Source organism: Euprymna scolopes, chromosome 7, assembly GCF_053919585.1.
Source record: "Euprymna scolopes isolate OS-2025 chromosome 7, ASM5391958v1, whole genome shotgun sequence".
Taxonomy (NCBI): domain Eukaryota; kingdom Metazoa; phylum Mollusca; class Cephalopoda; order Sepiida; family Sepiolidae; genus Euprymna; species Euprymna scolopes.
The window spans coordinates 11,848,446-11,874,904 of record NC_136488.1 but is presented as its reverse complement, the minus strand read 5'-3'; the positions used below and the strand labels follow the sequence as shown (position 1 = coordinate 11,874,904).

Genomic DNA, 26,459 nt, shown 5'->3' with positions numbered 1-26,459 from the left:
ATCACGGAGACGTTTTTTTTTTAATCAACAAATAAAAGGCACATAACACGATGAGGATGAAGATGATTATGATAATGATGGGTCGTCATTGTAGAAACACTAAAAGACCAAAATAGTGACCACCAACTGAGATCAATGTTAAGTGTCCAAGATTATCGGGCAGGCGGGCTTAATAGGGAAGGACTATGTTATGCACGATTATTCACCAGAAATAGCAAGTCTATAACTGAAAGATTCATTTGTAAAAAGGTTAGACGCAACATTTAAATACGGAGTGACAAGAGGGATATTAGTAATAATTATCGTTGTAATCATTACAATCAAAATAAGATCAGCCAGCTGTACATGAAAATGTCAGCACATAAATGTGTATGTATATTTAAAATTCTGCGTTATATTGTTTGTAGGCATAAATGGTTTATGTGTGTATGCAAATCGTTTGCTGTAGTATAATGATGCCTGCACGTCGGAGGCGTTCATGAAATGTTTCAATCCCCACCCAGGAGATTAGTATTAGATGTGGTTTTGCTTTTGTGGTATAGTAAGACTGTGTTGAGTATCAAGTATAGAGTTTCATAACATTAATGGATTTTGTGTGTGTGTGAAAAAAGTCTATCAGTGTCAAAGAGATTGTCAGATACCAAAATAATGGCATATAAGCAGGAGCAGGTGTGCTAAGACCAAAGAGACGGCAGTAAGCAAAGTCAGCATGCAAATGACAGCCGGAAAGAATAGCAAGGAGGGTCAGGTGTCATACCAAATAGTAGAGAAGAGTCCTTGTCAGCTGTAGACACTTGATGGAATGCTGGCTGTATAAAAAGGACCAACGGGAGAGGAAAATAGCCAAAGAAATAAAAGGGGTCAGTGGATAAGAAAAGTATTTCGCTGCAGGGTTTTTAATTTTTTTTCTCTTGTTATGTTTTTTTTTTTAATGATTTTTTTTTTCCACATATTTTTTACAGATATAAAAAAATAGACCAAGTTTTCAGTGAAAACTGACATGAAAAACTTCCTCTCCTCCACTTCCAGTTTTCGAAAGAACCTTTTCTGGTTCTTAATTCGATTAAATAACTGCAGATGTTAACTGTATATTATCTTGACTGTGTGTGGATGTGGGTATAGGCTTGAATGCATGTATGTGGATAAAGAACTCCAAAAGGAGTGAAGAGTTAACTTAGAGTTAATAGAAATATACAACATAAACAGATTTAATAATATTCTGTGGCCATAAGAATTGAGAGAAGAATACATTGGTAAGGATGTCAGCGACATTGGGTACATAATATAAAGGGGTAAATAAATACATGAAAATATTTAGCAGCCTGTTATTCCAGAAGGCAAAGACTGTATAACTAAATGAATCCATTCGCAAATATTCCATTTAAAGATGCAGCAGTAATAGAAGCAGATGGAATTACTGAGAGAATGGGAAGTCAAAAGATTGTAATTCTTTATCTTGAATATTTTACAGATTCTTCTTCATCTTGGCATTAACAGGGATATCGATAAATAGGAGTACGAGTTATTTTGGCCACAGAAGAATCTGTTTATACTATTTATAAATAAGCAATGAACAAAGAAATAAAATAGTTTTAAAAAGGGAGGAATAACTGTTATAAAAAGATATTTTGGCATTTTAATGCGTAATACATATACATACATACACACACACATATATATATATATATACATATGTGTGTGTATGAGCAGATTTTATATTTGAATCTGAGGATTTTTTAAAAGATTTTCTGACACACGTGACAAACCAACATCTATTAAAGATAAGGTTTGCACCATGTGATTGACGATACAGCTGAAATAACCAGCTAAGCCTCAGTAAAAATTAATTCATTCTAAGAAACTAAGATATGTATTTACAAAAAAATTATTGTTGGAATAAAGTAGTAACTATGGTGTATATATATATATATATATATATATATATATATGTTTATAAATAATAGTGTTGTGCTTAAATTATTTTTAGTCATAGCATTAGCAATTATTGGAATTTCTTTCTTTAAAAAGTAAAAATAGTTTTTTTTTTACATGTTTTCTTCTGTTTGTCCTTGAAAATGCAAAAAAAAAAAAAAGTGAAAGCAAAGGTAAGATAATGTTATTTGTTTGAATCGTCAATCTGACATTGTCATGGAGCTAATGTTGTCCGATCACAGTTTAGCTCGAAATATTGTTCAAATAAATTTGCGTTTTTGTTAATCACTAATCTTGACGAAAATTCATAAAATTTCTTCATTATATTTCGACTAATTTGAAGTAAAAATTACACCCACCCATTCTTTTTCATGGTTTTAAAATTTATCTTAAAAGAAAAAAATAAAACTCAGATTTTGAATATTTCAACGGGTTTTCTTTTAAATGAATGTGTGTATGTGTGTAGCAATAATAGTCTAACTTTTTTTTTTTAATATTTTCATTTTTTTGGACGGAATTACTCATGATGACAAAAAAAAAAACAAACAAGACAATAACATTTTCTTTTTCCTTTTCTTCTGTAATAAAAAAAAATGTCTGTAAAAATTAAGTAATATAAAACATTTTTTAATGAATGATTTTTAAGGGGGGGTAAGACTTCTTTTTTTTTATAAGTTTTCTTGTTGCTCTAATGCCACTACACAAACTGATCAACTTTCTCTGATGTTATCTCTATTTTTTTTCTGATTTTATCTCTTTTTTTTAGTGATGCAAACAAGAATGATCCAGTTTTTTGATGCAAGTCTTTCAAAAGAATTGTTGAGTAAGGAAAAAGAGTTGATTTTGTTTTTTTTGCTTTCAAAAAATTCGTAAGAATATTGATAAATACTAAACATGCAGAGTTTCTTTTTCTGTTTACTCGATTGGAAACAAGCAATGCTTATCAATGCAGAAGTTCTTTGTAATAGCTTCTATTTAAAGAATTTCTATCCAAAGAATTTCTGCATGAAAAGAACAAGTTCGGTATTTGCCATTTCTGTATTTATTGTAATCCAAACTGAATCCAAAGATATAGGATGTTGGTTCTAGTAGCAATGAACCGTTTGGCCCATGACTTGCCATCTTAGCTATATTTTTGCATAAAGATGATATTTTATTCATCGAGATATTATCCTAGAGATAGTCTGATGCTGTTGTAGTGGCATTAATGTTTTGTTGTGGGTGGTGGCACTGACAAATCCGCGTGTCGCTTCCACTTTACAATCTTTCCTGGATCTGCTGTGCCTGGAAGTGTGGAAAATGTCCGGCCCCTGTAGCAATTGCCTGTGGGACAGCATAGGTGTAGGCTGCTGGTGTGATGTAACCATTTGTTGCTGTGGTGTAAGGGTATGTTTCATAACTGTTTTGAAACTGTCCAGTGTACGGTTGAGTGGCATACTCTAGATACTGTCCTGTTGCAGTAGGTGATAAAGAGGAGTGCGGCACCAACATACTTGGGGTCGTCATGTAGGCAGCAGCTGCAGCATTTGCAGCAGCTGTTGACGGGTAGATATACTGTGGAAACCTGAAATAGAAAGTAAAACCATTAACAATTGGTACACAGACACAGAAAATAAGGAACATTTTTATGTTTCTGAATATTTTTTGGCAAGTGTTGACAATTCATATTATTTGAATGATTCAGACTACTGTTCTCATCTTGAATATTACACGCACAAAATTTCAACCGATGTAACCTTTGACCTTTTTCTGTTGTATCTTCTCAGAACGAGAACATGCATCCCCCATTCAAAATGTTGTGTACAAAAAGATTTCAGAGTTTGACAATATACATTTCATGAGAGTTGGCGGATAGATCGACCGAAACCTTTCGAGAATAAAATACTCAAAATTAAAAACACCAATCTAAATGACCCAAATAATCAAAATGAATATTTTTATTTGAATGTTATTCAATCGACAGTTTGCTTTTTTATAAATCCTGGCACCTAAACAATGAAAAATTATTAAATCATATCAGCCAAAAAGATATTCTAGCATAATTTTATCCTCTTACATATCCATTCAGCTATTGAGTCATTCTTTACAAATTCATTACTAAACAAGGCAGAACACTATAACAGAATTATAATTTTAGAAAATAATACCGCGTCATGACTGGAAATTATGATTTTCTTAAATAAAATAAGTGTTTTAATATATTGTAAATAAAACATTGAATGAGAAGGAATTGGATAAAAATTTCCTAATTCAGTGTTATTATTGAGTTGGTCTATACAAGGTAACGTTTCGTACCAGCTTTCTGCCAGGGAAGTTTCCTTCAGCAATAAAGCCAACAGATTATAGGTCTTTGTGGAGATGACTTGGTCCTTGTTGAATGAGGTAAGTTTCCTGTCCTGTGCAGGTTTTGAACGTCCTTGTGTCACATTTTCCCACCGAGGGAGGGAGATAAATATATATGCTGTTGTGTCTAAAGGATTGGCATCACTCAGGTTGCATGCAGTACACATTCGTCTAATGTCCTCAAACAATTTACCCTGTTCTCTAGTGCTCAGGATATCAAAAGGATGTATTACTACAAGGGATAGAATGCTATATATGGCTGAACTACTTGAGATGCTGAACGTGTAAACCTTTCATTCCATCGCCCATAGAAATTTCCTGATAAATCACAATTGATGGGATCTTTTCTCCCAGGTTGCAAACACCTTTGGCATGATCATTATGTTGAAGCTGTTGTAAATCACAAGCGTTCGAAGCCCATGTCTCACTGCTGTGTAGCATGAACGAGCAAAAAGAGATTGAAAAGCATGTTACAAATTCTGAAATAAATGGAGCTAGATGTAGACATTAGCATAAGCTTCCCTGGCCCTTCTTGATACAACACAACAGCAAATACTTTGCAACCACCACAAGAAAGCAAGATATAAGCCAAATAGCAAAACATGGTTTTAATATAAACTTCAGTTAACTTTTATAAGTTGGAATTTAAGTAATTATTTACCACAAATCGACTCTGTATTATCGATTATAAAAAAAAAATAAAAATAAAAAAAAAAAACAATTAGAGAAAGAGAAAAAACTAAAAATGTTCATAACAAATAGTGGTAGGACGATTTTAATATTTTTCTCAATACAATTATCGTTTCCATATCTTTTTAAACGTCTAAATATTTAGCTACCGAGTTTTTATTATTGTTTTTTCTTTGGATTTATTATCTTAGAAACCCATGTAATATTTCCACGGATGTAAAAATACGCTTACACGTGTGATCTATAGATTTTAGCTTTGCTTATAGTTTACTATCAATATATATTTATTATTTTATCATTAGTACCAACAATGTATAATTAAATTTTAAACAAATACAATCAATTAAAAGACTCGTTCTTGGCATCGGAAAATAGAGACAAATGTTTCTGATACTGATCGTTTTCAATACCCCAAAACTGTCCATTTTCAACTTCCTGATTCCGGTTAACCGTCCAAACACTAATAACAATTGTTATGAGCAAAACGAACATTATTCAGGTTTTTAGAATCCAATTAATATTCTAAGAATCATTTTTGTTCTCACAAAATATTTTTATATTTTAATTAATTTGTGGGCAGCTTATATTAAACTGCAGCATTTGCGGAATTTAACTTTAGACACGAATGTATTTACTTTTCAAATAAAGCGAAGCAAAATGATAAAACGTACATCTTTAACGCTAAATGGTTAAAGATAAATAATGATATCAGTTCTTTATTATAGCAAAAATAGATCAACATTTATCTGATCAAATTTTGGATTCAAAATAAATTGAAGAATTTTATGCTGCACAACAGTTTCATCCACATGCTTCAAGACAATCGAGTTATTTCAAAAAAGTATGACAAGAAAAGCGAATGCTAATAAATATTAAAAAGAAATACATAGAACAAGATGTTATAATGAATTCATTAAATCTGTCAATGTAGTAATGAAAATGCAATTTTGGATTTAAGCATTAAAGACCAACGGAAATCTTATTTCATATTTACATATGTTGGACTTAAGGCTATATAAAATTTAAACACGTCAAAATAACAGACAGTTTCTATTTCTGTTGTTTTGGGGAACGGGGGGGATCGCTACAGACAAGGCTTGTTATGTGAAGAGATAAAAAAAAAAAAAGTTCAAAAGCCAGCCATGGATAGATGTTAGATTTATAAATTTCAACCCCCAAAAACTGCAATTCTTCCCCCTTTGGTAGAAACATTTCTCATGAATACGAGGACTAAAGGACAAAATAAAAGAAATAGGAGTCATGAGACTTTTGGATATAAATCCAAGATTCGTTTTCTATTCTCCTATTAAAAGATACATGGTGGCATATAAAATAAGTTACGTCCATTCAATTTGTTGGTTTAATGATGAAAACTGTGATTTCATATTTTAATATGAAATCAGTTTTTATTGCACAATAAACGATGTGTACAAACATTAAGTAAAGAAATTAAGTAAAATACCAGGAATTTCAAAAAAAAAAAAAAAAAAAAAAAAAAAAAAAAAAAAAAGGAAATATCAACCTAGAAAATTAACTGTTTTACATTAGAAATTGATGTGCGAGACGAACGCGCATGAGCTTTTTTTCCTGTTCTTTCTTTGTGTGCTCGGCTTTTTCTTTATTTTTCACTTCTCACTTAGATACTAAAAAGCAAATTACTTTAATGGCTACCCCCCTTTTTTTCCAGCTTTGTTGATATTCGCTCTCTTTATCACTTTAAAATGTTTTTTTTTTTTTGTTTTTTTTTGTTTTTTTTACAAAAACGTGTGAACTCAAAATATTTTCCAACCAATAAAAAATCGTTTCATACTCCAAAAAGTAACGTTTCGGTATAAAATTTAATGGGACACATTCATTTCTAATCTTCCACATTACATTTTTTTTTCGATGTTTTAATTTTTTAAAATAATGTCCTCTGTATCAATGAACAGGCAGGAAAACAAAATCGTTTCTCCAACTATTATATAAAAGGCAAAATGGGCGCGAGCATTTGTGTATGTCCACAAAGGCTTTTTGCGTCGGGGTTCTTGCTCGGTTAGATACCGAGAGAAGTTTTCTTATACTTCCTAGAAAAATCTAAGTTTTGCAAATGAACATTGTCTATTTTTTTTTTTTTTGATAGAGTTTTAAAAAATTCTCTCATTTCGAGTGTTTGTTTGTCTTTTTCATATAAATAAAGTGAAAGTAATTGAACGCAAACGCAACCTCCCGACCTTCACCCGAGTAGTATCTGTTCTGTAATTGGTTCTGGGTCAATGTAGGGGAAACCCTTCATAAGGAGACAATTACTATTTAATTGGATACTGCCAGAGTGACCCCTTTTTTTGGGGGGGGGGCTGGTTTTCCCCACATTATAAACGACCTTGTGTCTAATTTTCTTTCATGGGGAAGCAAATGAATACCATGACAGAAAGTGGAAAGCTTAACTGGCTCCAGGCCAGGTTTAAAAGCAACTTTCATTTCTATGCCGACTCCTATGATTCTTAAGTTAATTACCAATTCACTAAATTCACTGTTCTCTTTGGCGTAATCATTAGCGAGGAAGACTAATTACCCTATTCTTTCAAGTTCGATCCCACCTCTCAATCTATTTAAAAAAAAAAAAAATTATTTCCTTTTTGTGCCAATATCCTCCATCCGGGCAAAAACTAACTCATTTAATTCACTATCCTCTTTTTCACATTGTTTTCCTCCTTCACAGTATTGGTTCGAGCCTACCTGACTACTACAACTTTTTTTTTTTTTTTTAGCTTAATGCACAACTCAAACCCCTGGACAATGGCGGGCACCCTCACTAGTTTAGACTAAAGGAAACTATCAGTTATAAAAGTAGTAGTAGTAGTAGTAGTAGTAATAATAATAATAGATAAAAATAATAATAATAATAGATAATAATAATAATAATAGATAATAATAATAATAATAGATAATATATAATAATAATAATAATGATAATAATAATAATAGTAGTAGTCTAATTATATTTTTAACTAACAAATAAAAAAATTGTAGTACCAACAACAGCTGGCACCATACCAAATAGTCGTAAACGATCACGGGTGATGGGAAAACCGAGGGAGTGAAGAACTAATCAGACCTCCACTGGATTGGTGCAGAAGGGGACTGGGATCTTGGGGAAGCTTATTGCCATCCAAATTCCAGTGAAGATCCAGCAAAAAGTCAGTGGTAAACGACTGTTACAATAATGCAAATTCATTTATAAAGATTATCGAAAGAAGTGTAGAGTACTAAAAATCCGGAGATTTTTTTGTCACTCAGACTCCAGGAAACACCACTGGTTGATGCCAGTGAACAATCTCTGATGAGGAACGATGTGAGAACTACTGGAGACTTAGATAATAATGAAATTAATATGTCTGTAGTTAGAACTTTAATCTAAAGCAGCGATTATATGAGAAGTCTATCACATTGCCACATTCATTTCCAGCTAGTAAGTAAACAAAATCACTCAAAGTACGAATCCCGCCTACACGTGCAGTTGGTACACTTGTAATGAAGCGACTGCTGCTGCAAGATAAATATATGATTCATAAAAAGAAACTGAATCATATTACACATTTCATTCTATTTGTATAGCTTTAAAGTGCCCCCATCTCTCTCTCTCATATATATATATATATACACACACACACACACACACGGGGTGTTCCAAAGGTAATGCCTCCTATTTTTATTCCACCTGAATGAATAAGAGGGGATTAAAAACTGCATTGTTACAATGTCTTAACTTATGCATCCATTGCCTGAATGTTCAATTCTTCGTTGCAGATATTGACGGTGTGAGACTAAGAAAGCAACTCCTGTTATGGGCATGTGTGAGAAGCGTCATTGAATTCCTGACAAAAGTGCATTGAGAATGACGGTCACTACGTAGAAAAATAATTAATTCTTGAACACAAAAAGTTTCATGTTATAATGGTACTACTACCTCTTCGTAGCGATTCAACTTTTTTTAGTTTACTTTTGGAACGACTCTCTCTCATATATATATATATATATATATATATATATATATGGGTAAATGAAATTAATAAATTAATACAAGTTCTTTTATCACTTGTTTTTGTTTTGATTTCTTCGGACTAGTAAATGATCTTTTATTAATCTACTAGCATTTCAGCTAGGCGTTGCCCGGGTGTTTGGAGATGAATGCTGAGAAAAAGAAAACTAAAAAAAAAAAAAAAAACGGTCGATTTTTTTTAACTTTGACCCCTATTATGACCCCTTAACATTTATTGTTTAGGGCTCAAATCAAATTATTAAGTCAGATCCATGTCCAAGGAATCTATATCTAAAATTTCAAGTGTTTAGACCCAAAATTGTAGGAGGAGTTTGGTAGAGTTCTCAAAGGTTAAATCGTTGAACTTTGACCCCCTAATCGCAAAATTTCTGCCCGCAAACCGATCACATCGATTTTCCCAAACCTCAGTACCCTGTATATCAAATTTTGAGTCTGTAGGCTTAAAATTGACAGTGTTATTGCGTAGGGAAATGTACACACACAGACAGACACTTTCACAGATATATAGATTAATTTCATTTACCTCCCATTTAATCTATTTTAGCTCTAGACAATCTAACGCACCACTATTGAGCTAATTATATATCTGTAGTATTTCGTGTGATTAGTTTTGATTTATTTGTTGTACCTTACTTCATAAGTGTTAGCTATATAATTATATACACGCATATATAATTCATTATATATTGTTGTTTTCATGTTCTGGCTCCAAACCATTATATATATATATATATATATATATATATATATATACACACACACACACATACATATGTGTTGATGAAACTAGAGAATCGATCATTATTAATTTTGAAACACAACTGTTAGGTGTAATAATTGCTAATGCAGGCTATACTTCGTTTACTTTCCATTTATGCAAAGTTAGCAAACCCTTCGTGAAAATTCAGATACCTTCTCTTGTTAAAAATTTAATCGTATTTACCAGACGTCAACTAAGAATATTCCTTAAATGTCAGGGTTTTTTTTTTTTTTTACTATTTCAAATAGCGTCAGAAACATCATATGGACGCAATTTCTTATTTGAAAATTTACATATTTCCGATTTGCATAACATTTTATTCACATTTAAAATAAATCAAGGCTCAGAGGCCCTCGAGGATAAATGTTACTGAGTGTACAGTAGCCAATGGGGTATTATAGTAATCGTTAGTAATGGAAATTTGGTAAATTGGATTACTTAAGGGGACGGTTCCTCAAGAACTTTGACTTGAAGTCAACCATATTGTAGTCAGATGGAAAACAGGCAAACAGAAGAGAGTTCCACAGGCGTGCAATTCTAAGAAAGAAGCTTTGTTCATTGCACCTACGTTTTGGTTTAGGCACAAATAAAGAGTGGAGAAAATTATTCACAGTGGTTTCAGCTAGACGAGTGTTTGGCGAGGGGGGTACGATAGATTGGAGCTCAGACGAGCACTTGCCATGGAAATAACGATAAAGCAGAAACAGGCTCACAATGTTTCTTCTGTGGGAAAGAGGTTGTAGGGAAGAGGAAGGGGGTTCGCCAACTAAACTATGAAGTCTATTTTGTACTCTGTGAAAGCAGGATAGGCTGTTTTTAGCAGCTCCTGCTCAGATGTGACAACAGTGCTCCATCCTTTGACGTACTTTGCTTTTATATAGATAGAGAATTACAACAGGCTTGAGATATCCACTGAAGCAGTAGAAGGATCCTACCATTTTTCCAGCGACCTTGGCAACAGAATTGATGTACGTCTTCCATTTCAGATCGAGAGTAAAGGTCAAGCTCAGAAGCTTGTCAAAACATGGCGCCTTCCAAAGATAAGCTATTCTTTTCAATTGATGCCAGATGGGGGGGGGGTCAGAACGTTGATGATGTAAAAATAGAAGCTTGGTTTTAGATAGTTGCCAAAAACTTCCAGCTTTCTCTATCTGTGCCTAAAACTAAAACATTTCCTAGAACTTTCGCTCTGTGGAATGCGGTTCCACAGGTCTGCTTTCCAACTAACTATAACATGGTTCCCCTCAAATCTAATGTGAATAAATTCCTTTTAAGCCGCCCTCTTAGATAATCTTGCACTATCTAAGTTCGACTATGCCATGTCTTATCTACCTAACATTTAACCCTTATTTTAAAGTGGTCTCCGAGCATTGATAAGTGGTGACCTCCCTAAAAATAAAAAAAAACACTTATTAAGCAAGAGTCTTTGAATTTTAATTTCTTCTTTAAACCACTTAAAGTGAAAACCTTAGAATCAAAATCATTTAATGAATTTTGATCCAAATTGTAATCAAGAATCTAAACACCATATTTAATTGCATATCTTGATTGTAACCTCGTGAACACCAAAGTTGTTCAAAACTTTTCGAGAATTACCTTATTTTTAACTAAAACATACACAGCATGGAATAGGTATTCTCCCAGTGTTTTATAAGCGAGACATTTTGGTGCGATGGTGACTAAATAGTTAATGATACGGACCGACAACCTAGGCGTGCCTAGTTTGAATTCAGTTTATTCCACAGGAAGACTTTCATCAAACCCACTTCTGGCCTTGTGTCTACTTCACTGTAGAGGAGCTAAATAAAACAAGTGGAACATTTTAACAAAGGAATTCATGTTCAATAAAAAGTTGTTCCATTCTGTCAAGTTTAGAGACGTCAACATTTTTGCTTAAAGTTTGGATCTGAGATGGAGTCCATGTTGGATCTTTAATTTTCTTAACAATTAAATGATAATCTGACTATTGAAAACTTTAAACGTAACTAGTCGGATTTAAAGGAAAAATAGCAATTCCATAAAAATTGTATAATTCTGTTTAATAGTAATCATAACAAATAACAGTTTCCTTTGGAAAGAGTGTTCTGTCCCTCTCCCATGAACAAGATTTAGTGAGATTATTAGTCTCTAGTGCCAGTACTAATTTAAGGTAATAGAAAACTTCAAAATGGTAGACTAATAAAAATAAATAATAAAAATAAAACAGATCCAAAACTATCTTAGTCATAAAACCTTAGAGTATCCAATTTGCTCCTACGTATGTAAAAACTGTACAGGGATGGTCATAATTCTGAGAGAGAGAGAGAGAGAGGGGGGGATAGATAGAAGTGGCATAGGAGAAGAAAGAGTGAGAAATAAAGGGAAATAGAAAAGAGGAGGAAGGACAACAAAATAGAGAGAGGAAACGAAAGAAAGAGGGAAGCAGAATAGAGAGGGGACTAGAAAGACAGAGTAAGGGAACTAAATAGAGGAGGAGTGAGAGGAAGAAAAAGCAATAGAGGGAAGAAAGAGGAAAGAAAAAGGGACAGGATGTCAGAGATTGAGAGGAGGAGAAACAGCGAGGGACAGAAAGGAGAGCAGGCAGATAGACAGCAAGAAAGGGAAGGATATATAGCTAGAGAGAGAGAGAGAGAGAGAGAGAGAGAGAGAGAGAGAGAGATAGAGAGAGAGAGAGAGAGAGAGAGAGAGCAAGAGGAATATATAGAGACACATACTCTAAAATATTACTTCTAATCCGTTCAGTTAATAATTCTTTCAAAGAGGCCGAAAGTGGCACAGACAGTGTGGAAGCTTTTATAATGTTTATAATGTTCCATGAGGAATTTAAAAGTAATGTTGTTGCTAAGAAACGAGAGTAAAATGATACGGAGTCAAGATTCAAATGTTAGTGGGAATGAAAGAGATATTTAGATGCAAAAATAAATAAATAAATAAATAATAATGATGATGATGCTATCAGTGATAAAATCAAATTCGAATGAGATTGAATTTCAACAAAAAACACCTGAGCGATAAACTCCACTTCCTGAAGAATTTTACATGCATAAAAATTGCATGCAAATCATTGCAAAACACAAAAGCAAACCATAACATTTAAAAGAAAAGATTTATTTACTAATGCTAATTTCTTCATGAAATTTGTTATTGGCAACAAAAAAAATGTGTTCATTAATCTCTATTTATATAAAGTTAACCTATTTACAAATATATTTTCTTACACAAGGAAAGTAGAAAAAGAAATCTGACTGTACTTTCGACACTGTATCTTTCATTGCTGTTATTTTGTCTTCACATTCCATGAGCGATGTTTGTGACAAGGAGGGAAGAATTGATGTTTTCTGGGTCAGAATCAATACAGCTTACACTTATTGGTTTTTGAACTAGTAGAAATATTTTTAGTTCAGTATATCAAGTGCCTTCATGCAATGTCTGAAAAGATTTCTATAAAAAAAAGTTAACTTCCTGAAGATGGTTGTATCTTTGTTAGTACAAGATTCACTCCTAAACTTAATATCCGATTATGATCAATGCTGGAATACAGCTGCTAAGCATAGATTGTCGTAATCTGGGCTATATTTAGCTTAATTTAGTTTTATGCAAATTTTGCCTAAGATTGACCTAGAATCGTGCAAGACAGGAGCGTCCATTTCTCAGGTACTGTACATACTTGCTTACCTGAATATGTACAGCACCTAGTATTTCAAAATGGCCAACTTCAGTGATCTAATGATAATCTGTGCTGAATTAATTATGCCGCATATCATCTATGATAGTCCATGTCAAACATTTACTAACAAAACTCGCTTTTCTACCGCAACGAAAAATTATTTTGCTTTTTTCTTCCATATACATATCATATGGTGAAATTTTGCAAAACAATATTTTTGCAAGAATTTCATGTTTCTGGGATAGATTACTATGGGACTGCTTCTCTGCAGATAATACAGTCGTATTCACATCCAATGTCAGCAGATTCTCATCATATAAACTCCCCTACAAATAAGACAACTTAGTTCATTTCATTAAGCATCATCTCATGAGATTTTAAACATTTCAACTAGTTACCATAACATCTTCAGGTGATCTTCAGCTTTTATGATTGATCAAAAAGGTGTAGTTATAGACCCAAGTAATAGATTCAGTGGTGACGAGACAAAATACGACAATTTATTTGGGGTTAATATTCAACCTTAGGAATTGGTTTTACCAGAGAGGAGTAAGTAAGGGGATGAAAACTAACGACATATAAGCAGCGTTATAATATCGTTAGTATTCAATCCCTTTCTCCTCCTTTGTATTGCCAATGGTTTGTTCTGTTGTTTGATTTACCTGAACACATACACTCTTTATGTAAGCAACAGCGTTACAATATATATTACATAAAGTATGTGTTCAGCTAACAGTCAAAACTACAAAACAAACACCCACAAATCTGTATATTCTTGAACACCGTTGCTTTAAATAATAGTTAAAATTAAAATTATTCATTCATCCCGGTCATTTGAGTCAGGTTATATTACAGGGGAAGGGGCGGATTTTTTTTTTTTGCCATTTTCAATGCTTAGTTTGACAGATTTCTCGAGGAATCAATTAGATAAAGGAGAATTTGTTTTTTTTTTTACAAGGTGGTCACCACTTATCAAGGCCCAGAAGCCACTCAAAGATAAGGGTTATTGTAAGTACAGTACGTTAGTGTGGAAATTTAATAAAGTGTCTACTTAAGGGGGCGGTTCGTCAGGAATTTGTTTACGTTGGACTTGAAGACATCCAGGTTGTAGTCAGGTGGGAAGCAGGCAGACGGAACAGTTCCACAGGCGCGCAGTTCTAAGAAAGAAGCTTTGTTCAAGGAATCTACGTTTTGATTTAGGCATAGATAAAGAGTGGGGAAAGTTTTTGACAGTGGATTCAGAATTTTTTTTGTGTATATCCAGCTAGAGTAGAATGGGTAAGGCAGAGAAGAAGTTGGGGAGAGGGAGGAGGAGAGAGAGAAAAAATAAAGAGGCGGATAGAGAGAGGTAGATATGTTACACTTTTGCAACGCGAGGTAGTTTAATATACTGGCAATAAGTAATGAGGAACAGCTTATGCAATAACATGTAAAGAAAGAAATTGAATTGGAGAACCTATTTTTGATAGATTTATATTTTATAATAAGCTGCGTTTTTGTCTCCTTCCTTTCACTTAATTTATTAGGAATTGGCCGAGTGGTTTTAAAAGAAAAAAACTAAATACATCTAAAATCTACAGAAAACGGTTGTCCAAGTGCAGAAGTATTAGTAATAAATCAAAGCAGTACCCACGCCCATATGTAAAAGGCGAGATACGAGTAGAAGCTAAATATCTTATGAACCAGCTGAACGGATTGCCAATTGATAAGATATTAACAAATGCTAAGTAAGGGAGACAGAGAGGGAGACAAAGAGAGAGAGAGAGAGAAATGGACAAAGAGAAGAAAGATGGGCAGAGAGAAAAAAGGGAAACATACACAGAGAGAGAGAGAGAGAGAGAGAGAGAAAGGGAGACAGAGAGAGAGAGAGAGAGAAAGGGAGACAGAGAGAGAGAGAGAGAGAAAGGGAGACAGAGAGAGAGAGAGAGAGAAAGGGAGACAGAGAGAGAGAGAGAGAGAAAGGGAGAGAGAAAGGGAGACAGAGAGAGAGAGAGAGAGAAAGGGAGACAGAGAGAGAGAGAGAGAGAAAGGGAGACAGAGAGAGAGAGAGAGAGAAAGGGAGACAGAGAGAGAGAGAGAGAGAAAGGGGGACAGAGAGAGAGAAAGAGAGAAAGGGGGACAGAGAGAGGGAGAGAGAGAAAGGGAGACAGAGAGAGGGAGAGAAAGGGAGACAGAGAGAGGGAGAGAAAGGGAGACAGAGAGAGGGAGAGAAAGGGAGACAGAGAGAGGGAGAGAAAGGGAGACAGAGAGAGGGAGAGAAAGGGAGACAAAGAGAGGGAGAGAAAGGGAGACAAAGAGAGGGAGAGAAAGGGAGACAAAGAGAGGGAGAGAAAGGGAGACAAAGAGAGGGAGAGAAAGGGAGACAAAGAGAGGGAGAGAAAGGGAGACAAAGAGAGGGAGAGAAAGGGAGACAAAGAGAGGGAGAGAAAGGGAGACAAAGAGAGAAAGGGAGAGAAAGGGAGACAAAGAGAGAAAGGGAGAGAAAGGGAGACACAGAGAGAGAGGGAGACACAGAGAGAAAGGGAGACACAGAGAGAAAGGGAGAGAAGGAGACAGAGGGAGAGAAAGGGAGACACAGAGAGGGAAACACAGAGAGAGAGGGAGACACAGAGAGAAAGGGAGACACAGAGAGAAAGGGAGACACAGAGAGAAAGGGAGACACAGAGAGAAAGGGAGACACAGAGAGAAAGGGAGACACAGAGAGAAAGGGAGACACAGAGAGAAAGGGAGACACAGAGAGAAAGGGAGACACAGAGAGAAAGGGAGACACAGAGAGAAAGGGAGACACAGAGGGAGGGAGAGAAAGGGAGACAGAGAGAGAGGGAGAGAAAGGGAGACAAAGAGAGAGGGAGAGAAAGGGAGAGAAAGGGGGACAAAGAGAGAAAGGGAGAGAAAGGGGGACAAAGAGAGAAAGGGAGACAGAGAGAGAGGGAGGGAAAGGGAGACAGAGAGAGAGGGAGAGAAAGGGAGAGAGAGAGGGAGACAAAGGGAGACAAAGAGAGGGAGAGAAAGGGAGACAAAGAGAGGGAGAGAAAGGGAGACAAAGAGAGAAAGGGAGAGAAAGGGAGACAAAGAGAGAAAGGGAGAGAAAGGGAGACAAAGAGAGAAAGGGAGAGAAAGGGAGACAGAGAGAGGGAGAGAAAGGGAGACAGAGAGAGGGAGAGAAAGGGAGACAGAGAGAGGGAGAGAAAGGGAGACAAAGAGAGAAAGGGAGAGAAAGGGGGACAAAGAGAGAAAGGGAGAGAAAGGGGGACAAAGAGAGAAAGGGAGACACAGAGAGAAAGGGAGAGAAAGGGGGACAAAGAGAGAAAGGGAGAGAAAGGGGGACAGAGGGAGAGAAAGGGAGACACAGAGAGGGAGACGCAGAGAGAGAGGGAGACACAGAGAGAGAGGGAGACACAGAGAGGGAGACACAGAGAGAGAGGGAGACACAGAGAGGGAGACACAGAGAGAGAGGGAGACACAGAGAGAGAGGGAGACACAGAGAGAAAGGGAGACACAGAGAGAAAGGGAGACACAGAGAGAAAGGGAGACACAGAGAGGGAGGGAGACACAGAGAGAAAGGGAGACACAGAGAGGGAGGGAGAGAAAGGGAGACAGAGAGAAGGAGAGAAAGGGAGACAGAGAGAGAGAGAAAGGGAGACAGAGAGAGAGGGAAATAAAGGGAGACAGAGAGAGAGGGAAAGAAAGGGAGACAGAGAGAGAGGGAGACAGAGAGAGGGAGAGAAAGGGAGACAGAGAGAGGGAGAGAAAGGGAGACAGAGAGAGGGAGAGAAAGGGAGACAGAGAGAGGGAGAGAAAGGGAGACAAAGCGAGGGAGAGAAAGGGAGACAAAGCGAGGGAGAGAAAGGGAGACAAAGCGAGGGAGAGAAAGGGAGACAGAGGGAGAGAAAGGGAGACACAGAGAGGGAGACAGAGAGAGAGAGGGACACACAGAGAGAGAGAGGGAGACACAGAGAGAGAGAGGGAGACACAGAGAGAGAGAGGGAGACGCAGAGAGAGAGAGGGAGACGCAGAGAGAGAGGGAGACGCAGAGAGAGAGGGAGACGCAGAGAGAGAGGGAGACGCAGAGAGAGAGGGAGACGCAGAGAGAGAGAGGGAGACGCAGAGAGAGAGGGAGACACAGACAGAGAGTGAGAGAGAGGGAGACAGAGAGAGAGAGAGAGGGAGAGAGAGAGGGAGACAGAGAGAGAGAGAGGGAGAGAAAGGGAGACACAGAGGGAGAGAGGGAGAGAAAGGGAGACACAGAGGGAGAGAGGGAGAGAAAGGGAGACACAGAGGGAGAGAGAGAAAGGGAGACACAGAGAGAGAGAGAGAAAGAGAGACGCAGAGAGAGGGAGAGAAAGGGAGACGCAGAGAGAGGGAGAGAGAAATGGAGACACAGAGAGAAAGGGAGACACAGAGAGAAAGGGAGACACACAGAGAGAAAGGGAGACACAGAGAGAGAAAGGGAGACACAGAGAGAGAAAGGGAGACACAGAGAGAGAAAGGGAGACACAGAGAGAGAAAGGGAGACACAGAGAGAGAAAGGGAGACACAGAGAGAGAAAGGGAGACACACAAACACACAGAGAAAGGGAGACACACAAACACACAGAGAAAGGGAGACACACAAACACACAGAGAAAGGGAGACACACAAACATACACAGAGAGACAGAGAGAGAGAGAGAGAAAGAGAGACACACACAGAGAGGGGGGAGAGAAAGGCAGACACACACAGAGAGGGGGGAGAGAAAGGCAGACACACACAGAGAGGGGGGAGAGAAAGGCAGACACACACAGAGAGGGGGGAGAGAAAGGCAGACACACACAGAGAGGGGGGAGAGAAAGGCAGACACACACAGAGAGGGGGGAGAGAAAGGCAGACACACACAGAGAGGGGGGAGAGAAAGGCAGACACACACAGAGAGGGGGGAGAGAAAGGCAGACACACACAGAGAGGGGGGAGAGAAAGGCAGACACACACAGAGAGGGGGGAGAGAAAGGCAGACACACACAGAGAGGGGGGAGAGAAAGGCAGACACACACAGAGGGGGGAGAGAAAGGCAGACATACACAGAGAGAGGGAGAGAAAGGCAGACATACAGAGAGAGAGGGAGAGAAAGGCAGACATACAGAGAGAGGGAGAGAAAGGCAGACATACACAGAGAGAGGGAGAGAAAGGCAGACCTACAGAGAGGGAGGAAGAGATATGGAACCTACAGAGAGAGAGAGAGAGAAATGGAGACATACAGCGAGAGAGAGAGAGAAAGGGGGCATTGAGGGGGAGAGAAAGGGAGGCATACACTGAGAGAGAATGGGAGATATACAGAAGTCACTAGAAAGCTCTACTAGCATAGATAGTTCAGTTTAACTGTCACTGTAAAAGCGAGACACTAACAGCTGTTGTTGTTGTTTGAGATTCAGGGTTGGGAAGGGGTTGGAATTAGAAGAAACCATGTAAGGTAATCCTGAGAATGAAAACCGATCTTAACATTACACACTTTTTCCCAATAGAGTGAAAGAAAAAAAAAATGGTAAAAAATGAAAAGAAAATTTTTTTTTATAAGTAGAAAGCAAAATTATAACGTCACATAATCTGATCAAAACGCTAATGAGCAAAACTTACCTTGCATAAATATTGAAATAAAATTTTAACCAAGAAAAAGATAAGGACCCGTGCCGTAATTAATAATTTAATAAGTAAAATTCAGTTCCAAGTGACACTCTTCTGGAGGTTGAAGATTCAATCCTCAGTGCGGGCAATAACGAGAAAAAAAAAAGGACCCATGGCATAAGATACATTACTTGGTAAAATTTAGTCCTAAGTGATGTCCTTCTGAAAGTTGAAGGGGTAAGCCATCAGTACGTGCAATATTAATTAAAGAAAGAAAAATAAGGATCCGTGGCGTAACAAATAAATTAGTGGGTAAAATTCAGTTCCAAGTGACACTCTTCTGGAGGTTTAAGGTTTAGGAATTAGAAAGATTTCCAAATTCGGTAAGATATACCTCAAGAAGGTATGAAGTTACATCATGTGAAACGTTGTACGAATAACAATCAAGATAAGATCTAATACAAAAAATGCAAATACAAAAAAAAAATGTGTAAACAAACATGTTATAGAATGCGAAAATTGAATAAACCAATTTGTATCTTTTCGAGTATTCTGACTACTTATTTTTCTCTTATGCTTTGGCTGATGTAGCCTCTAACCTTTTTCAAGTGCGTCTTGTTAAACTTGGGAAGCTTTCTACAAAGCTTGAGGTTTTGCACAGAATTTCAAACAAAACTGTTTATTACATTCTCGAGTTAAGCTTGTTCTCGTTCCATCAAATATAAATCCTAAGCAATTCTTAATTGTATTCTTTATGTAGCCCAAACTGAGGATTGCACCTTTAACCTTAACAAAATCTCTCAGGTTGAACGGATTATATTTATCCAGGATGTCACTGTATGTGGACAATTCTAGTATAAATAAACCTTAACCATTTTTAGATACATAGTTTTATTCCATGCGTGGTTCTTATCTAGTTCATGACCCAATCTCCGACAATTTCATGTCAATATCGTTGAGTCGGTTACATAAGCGGTTGGAAGCTGCAAAGTCTGCCAGACGATTAATTCAAATGCAGCGTTAATCCTTCCCTATGATGAGAATGGTTTTCTAATTATAAAGCCAATTTTAGCAGAAAAAGAAGTGAATTTCATATTGACATAGCAGAACAACTATAGAATTTCATACAATATAGGAACAATTAATCTTAAATAACATCCAAGATAAAAATATCCATTAAGTTATGTATATCTATAGTTCGTTAATATTCCAATTTGTGTATACCAACAAAATGCTGTTAAATTAGTAAATTTTAATATATATTATGAATTTGTGAGATAAGGATTAATAATTTGAATTATTTAAATTGTTCACATCTTGGATATTGGTTGTAATTAATACTTACAATATTGTATTGAATTATATATTGCTAATATTCCGACTTCTATGGTCGGTTAGCATATAGTAATAGATGAGATCACTTATAATTTAATTCACTCAGAACTTTTATCCATTGCGCCACATGCAAAAAATTCGAATGTAAAATCTGCCGAAACGTTACAAGAATAACATTCAAATAAAATAGGCGTCGGAATAATCTAAATATTGATTATCAATTAATATTGATTATTAATATTTATTTAAAAGATTGAAATTTTTAAATCTTAAAATTCTCTCCGATAAAACAGAAATGTTTATTTTTCATTTTGAAATTTAAATTAATGTAGATTTGTTTTATTTTTTATATATTCGTGGCTTTATTTAGGTTTTAGATTAACTAAAGTTTTTTTTTTTCTGAATTAAATGAATTGTTTAATTCGTTCGCATGCAAACAAATATATTTTCTTAGATAAACAATCGGTTTATTAGTGAGTAAAGATGTTAATTGCTGTGAAAATATTAGCATGCATAATCAAATTTCAAAATATTAGTAACAATACATTCATTTCACTTATTTCTTTTTAATTTATTTGGTATTTTTTAATAATAATTGGTTTTATTTTAATTTATTGATTTTCTTGGGTTTTAGATAAAACGTTTAAAAATATGCACAGTCTTAAACTTTTACATTGAGCACAAGAGACACACATTCAGTGCCAAGAGAGAATTTGCCAAAGTTATTGAAAATATTGTATGTAATATCCAGGAGTGCTTTCAAGGCACAAGTGCACACTTTGAGTGGCGATAAAGACACTGTTGGAAATTTATAACTTAAACCAGATGGCTCTGTCAGGCATAAGCTGAATAGTGTTCTAGATATGTTATATTTCTTGATAGAAAATATATATTGATAGCATTTGTCATCCACTTCTTTCACATGTAGTAAATAGACTTTATTCCTTTTAAAACAAATCTTACAAAGTGATCGTAGTATTGTTAAGTTGATTAGAATAATAAGCGTTTTATTTATTTTTTGTACTTGATTTCTTGGCAAAGAATTCGGAAAAATAGTTTGGATATAATTAATTAATGAAAAAAGTTGAGGATATGTTGGTTGCAAAAACACAAGAAAACTTGTTAAGTTTTATTGTTAGACAAAATATTTCATTTTTATGCATCAAATCGAGAAGGAAACACAAGATGTAAACATGCTGGTATTACTGAATTTAAATTTGTATAAGGATTCTTAAAACAAAATAATCTAATTACAATAAACTAGGATACATTTGCAAGGTAATCCATCAATTTTCTATGTTATATAATCAATAGAATAAAGTAAAACGAATCTGTTTCAAAGAGATTGTCATCGATAGCAAAATAAAAGGGATTTTACTCGTATTGCATTGAAAAATACATATTTTGGTTAGAAACATTGTAAAGATAGATATATTTTTCATTATTTACCTAAACAGCAATATCAATTTACAAGCTAAACTTTTTTTTAGCTTTTAGTTATGTATTATTGCTGTCAAATGAAAAATTATGTATTTAAAATAATAAATTATATATTTCTAAAAATTATTTAAATATCATAAAAGCAGATAGAATAATTATTAATAAAACGTAAATTTTCATTTTGTTGGTAATATATTAAAAAACGCATATTTCAAAATATCTTTAGAGTTAAAGATGCATGCTATTTCTATATTTCCAAGTTATCATGTATGTGCGAAAGATATGTAGAGACTAAGATGAAGAGAGATCTTTTTAATAGTTTTAAATCATTTACAAACTAAATGTTCGAATAAAAAAGATAGCAAAGTTATTTTTAATACAAGTAATCTTAATATGATTACTATATTTCTAATATCCACACTTATGTTGGAATTAGAAATAATGTTAATGAAATTTTCAGTAAATATTAATAAATTAATGTTAATGCAAAATATTTGCTTCATTCTTAATTAGAGATCAACTTGGATCACAAGGTATATTTCTGTTCGTTATATTAAGCAACACTTCCTCTTTTGAGAACGAAGTGTCGTGTATTGCCACCCGCCATCGAATAAAATGATGAATATGATCACAACAAGATTTGCCTCCATCCAGGGTATGCCCTTATTGGTTGATTCAATTTTCTACTATAAACTGACTTGTTTAATCTTGTCTCAGAAAGAGGCAAGAAAATAAACCTACCTTTAGAAATATCAAATGATTATTTATTTATTTATTTAAATATATTTGATGAATAAAAGATAACAAATAAGATTCATAAAATTTTTTGTGTAAATAATCATAGGTTTTATGCAAAATACGAACATACATAAATAATCTGACTTTATAAACTCGCATAACAACGTAAGTATAGGCCAAAGTTTTATTTGGGCCTTGCTTCTCCATATTCTATGAAGTCTTTCCTGTTATGCCATCGATAACTACAAGAGACTAATTGATAAAGCGTAAATATTGAATGCTACTCAATGTTATCAAAGATAATAAGATGCAGGAATCAGATTTGGAAAATTTCTTGAAAATTTCGAATCGTTCCAGATCAATGCTAAAGGTCAAGATAATTGTTATATAAAATGTTGGACATCGTTGGGCTAAGTAGCAAGTCAACACAGGTCAAAAATATAGTAATAGTAGTAATAGCATGAGAGAAGAAAGAGCAGAACAAACAACGGTGGTGGGGTAGTCATAGTGATGGTTGTGGTAGTAGCAGCAGTAGTAGTAAAAGTAGTAGTAATAGTAGTAGTGTTCCAAAGGGCAGACACAATTGCCCTTCAAATTGCTTCCATGCGTCACAATAAAAAGATAGAACTGTACCTGGAAGCATCGCCCTCTTTTTCTTTGGATATTGGTGTCATATATTCAATTGTGTAGCCCCTGTAACCAGAACCCAAAGAAAACTTAAACGGTGACGCAAAAAAGCAAAGCACAAGAAGTAATTATTCAAAAAATAAACAAAGATAATCCTGAAAGGAAGATAAAATAACGGATAAAAAAAGAAAAAAGAAAAGAAAAAAGAAAAGAAAAATAGCGTTAGAAAAATACAATACTTTTTGCATAAACGAGTGGTAACATTTAAATGAAAGATGGGTTTTTTTAGGCAACCACCAAAAAATAAATAAAATAAGAATTAAGCCTTTATTCTAGTTTCATAAATCTAAATTACCGTAAAGTTTTCATGTACTATTAAAAAAAAATACTTAATATTACTAAACAAAAAAAAAAACATGTATAATTTAATAAAAAATAAAAATATTACGAGCGTTATGTTTCTGATTTTTAAAAAAATTTTTTTTTTAGATGAGAATTCATTATACGTATTATTTAGATTATTCAAATTACTGTTCTCATCTCGACTATTTTTTCACAACGTTTCAGTCGATGTAACCTCTGACCTTCATCAGGTGTATTAATCTTACTTGCGAACCATGATCCGTGGCATAGTGGATAAAATGTGGTAAAATTCAGTTGTGAGTTAAATTTTCTGGATGTTGAAGGTGCAATCCTTAGTGCAGACCACAGTCCAAATTACAACTGCGAATTACTTACGACTTCTATACAATCATTAACGATGGAAAAAACAGCATGCTACCTCCGTGGTTTAAACAAAAGATTCCATTGGAAATTGTGTGCAGATTCCCGAGTTCGATAAGATACACCTGAAGAAGGTCGAAGATTACATCGATCGAAATTTTTTGCAAATAACACTCGAAATGAGAACAGTAATACAAATAATCCAAATACAAATTGGTATTATTGTTCGCGATAAGCCATTTTTAAACATGGTATCGTCTAGTTCACATGCGTTTTTGTTAAGTGTTTCTTTTTACTTTCGAAAATATGCCTCTATTTTGCATTCATTTTGGATAAATTGATTCTTGGTATTAAATATTAACATTAGTTGATAAAATTGTACTATTTACGTTTCCACAAAAATATTTTTTTATCATAATGCAATATTAACCTTCATCATAATCTACATCTTGAATAATGATCTCTAATGGTCATTTAAAACAATGCTAGAAAATGTTGAATTGAATTATCATACTATTCAAAAAATATTAAATAAAAAATAGTCTTAAATCTAGTAGATCCTGCACTGCCAGCCAAGATTCAAGCTTTGTTCAATCCTAAGGTTGCATCCCTAAGCAACAAAATTCCACCCCTTCACTGATGAGATACCTAGATACCGGAAAAACTTCTACTCTTATAGTTTTTTCCCTCAGACCGATAGACTTTGGAATCCTCTCCATGTTTCTTGCTTCGCTGGCTATATAACTTTTAAAGTAATGTGAACATTACACCTCGCTGTTCAACTCCCCACATAGTAGCCCCGTACATTCAAGTGGTAGTATGTCTTGTTTGGTATGTGTATGTGCAACTTGAGTAAGGTTGCATTATTTGAGACAATTCAACAGTTTTTCTACATGGGACTTGAAAACGACAATGTTGTAGGTAGCTGGAAAACAGCCCTGCGGTATTATATTCGACAGAAGAATAGTTCTAGGAAAGAAACTTGGTTCATGGAAATTTATATTCATATGTAGCAATGTAATCTAGAATGGACAACTAAAAAAAACGAATGATAAAGTAACCACAAATGCAAGCAATAAAAGAAGTGCCATGCTTGTTTTTACTGCATGTCCAAATTTGGTCATGTTTTTACATGACGTATGTAAAATTTAACTTCTTAAAATACTGCTATTCAAGTAATATTATAACGTTATTAAAATATAGAGAAAAAACTAATACCCAAGTAATATATTATAATTTTATTAAAATATAAAGTAATATCATAACTTATAAATGCTAAATATACTTTTATGTACAAAAACTTTCCATTTTATTGTGGAAACTGATTACAAATGTCTAAATGTTTTAGCGAAAAGAATATAAAACCGATAAGGCTGAATATTCTGTAAGAATCTAAAGAGAGAAGAGAATCACAAATGTTTCAACTCGTCTATCACAAGTTTATGGAAACTATGAAAATTTGATTGATAATTGAATGTGTTTAAACTTTTCAAATATGAAACAGATATGTGTCTATTTTAAGAAACAAAAACATTGAATTTAATAAATAAAGGAAATTTCACTAAATAAAAAGCTGTACCAATTCAAAGAGAGCAGAAAATGAACGTTTGGTTTACTTTCGGCAGCCCCATAACTCGCTTTAGTTATCAAATTTTATTATGACAGATGAAGAATTGCTGTTTTCTTGATTAGAATCTATTAAAATACTTATCATTGGCTAGTTTTTTGTTACTTTAAAATAGTATGCTTTTAACTCTTGACTCGGTGGCTCCATGCCTTGTCTGGAGCGACATCTATTAAAAAGAATTACATCTCTCATTATGAACGGAGTTAGATATAAATTTTGTTTTTAATGTGGAGAAAAATTCAGCTTTTAAAAATGGGCACCTTTGATTGCGACAGAAATTTGAATTACCTCGGTTTAGAAGGATTTCTCCATTAACAGTGCACAGAAAAATAGAGTATCGTGTCAGAACAGATACATTTTGCTTTTATCCAAAAGGACAAAGCTACCAATATAAGTAAATAAGTTTTAAGCGTCCATTGATTTTTACCATCACATGAATGTCAAAATATCAAAAAATAATAGAAAATAACTGCACTCATAAGAAAAATCCCCAAAAAACGAATCTGGCAAATATACCCAGTGAATCAAGTGCACGAGAGATACAAACAATTGCACTTCAGAGGTGGGGGCGGTTAGAATCGTAAAATAAAATCTCTCGGTTGGAATGTATGAGATGAAGGTGAATGTCTAGCATCCTGTAGAATGCTCCATCCCTGACTAGAACAAAATAAGAAATTCTAAAATTTTCTTGTAACAAAAAAAAGAAAAAAAAAAAAAAAGAAAAATAAAGATTTAAAATTTAATTTACAACAAAAATTTTAAAAGTCATGCAATTTTATATAATTAATGATATTTATTTAATTTGATTGCCACCCATAAATAATAAGCAATGTGATAATTGATATTATAGATATTTATTAACGTTGACCTCGGAAATTCTGAAATTCAGAAATATGTAGTGTCAGAGAAATGAAGTCAGACTTTTGTGAATAATAAAG

At 34.5% G+C, this 26,459-nt stretch overlaps 1 protein-coding gene across 3 annotated transcripts in view; it reads right to left on the bottom strand.

The window, feature by feature from the left end:
- Nucleotides 1–2,543: 2,543 nt before the first annotated feature.
- The window catches only part of LOC145279607 (RNA-binding protein 24-like), a 118,816-nt gene continuing 94,900 nt past the window's right edge, over nucleotides 2,544–26,459 (bottom strand). For 2 of the 3 annotated variants that reach the window (XM_080130786.1, XM_080130787.1), the window contains one exon: nucleotides 2,544–3,496. In XM_080130786.1, the coding sequence (XP_079986912.1) occupies nucleotides 3,190–3,496 (307 nt within the window). In that variant the 3' untranslated portion in view covers nucleotides 2,544–3,189. Of the gene's footprint in view, nucleotides 3,497–23,177; nucleotides 23,238–26,459 lie in introns of all 3 variants that reach the window. The other variant, XM_080130785.1, reaches the window with a different exon arrangement.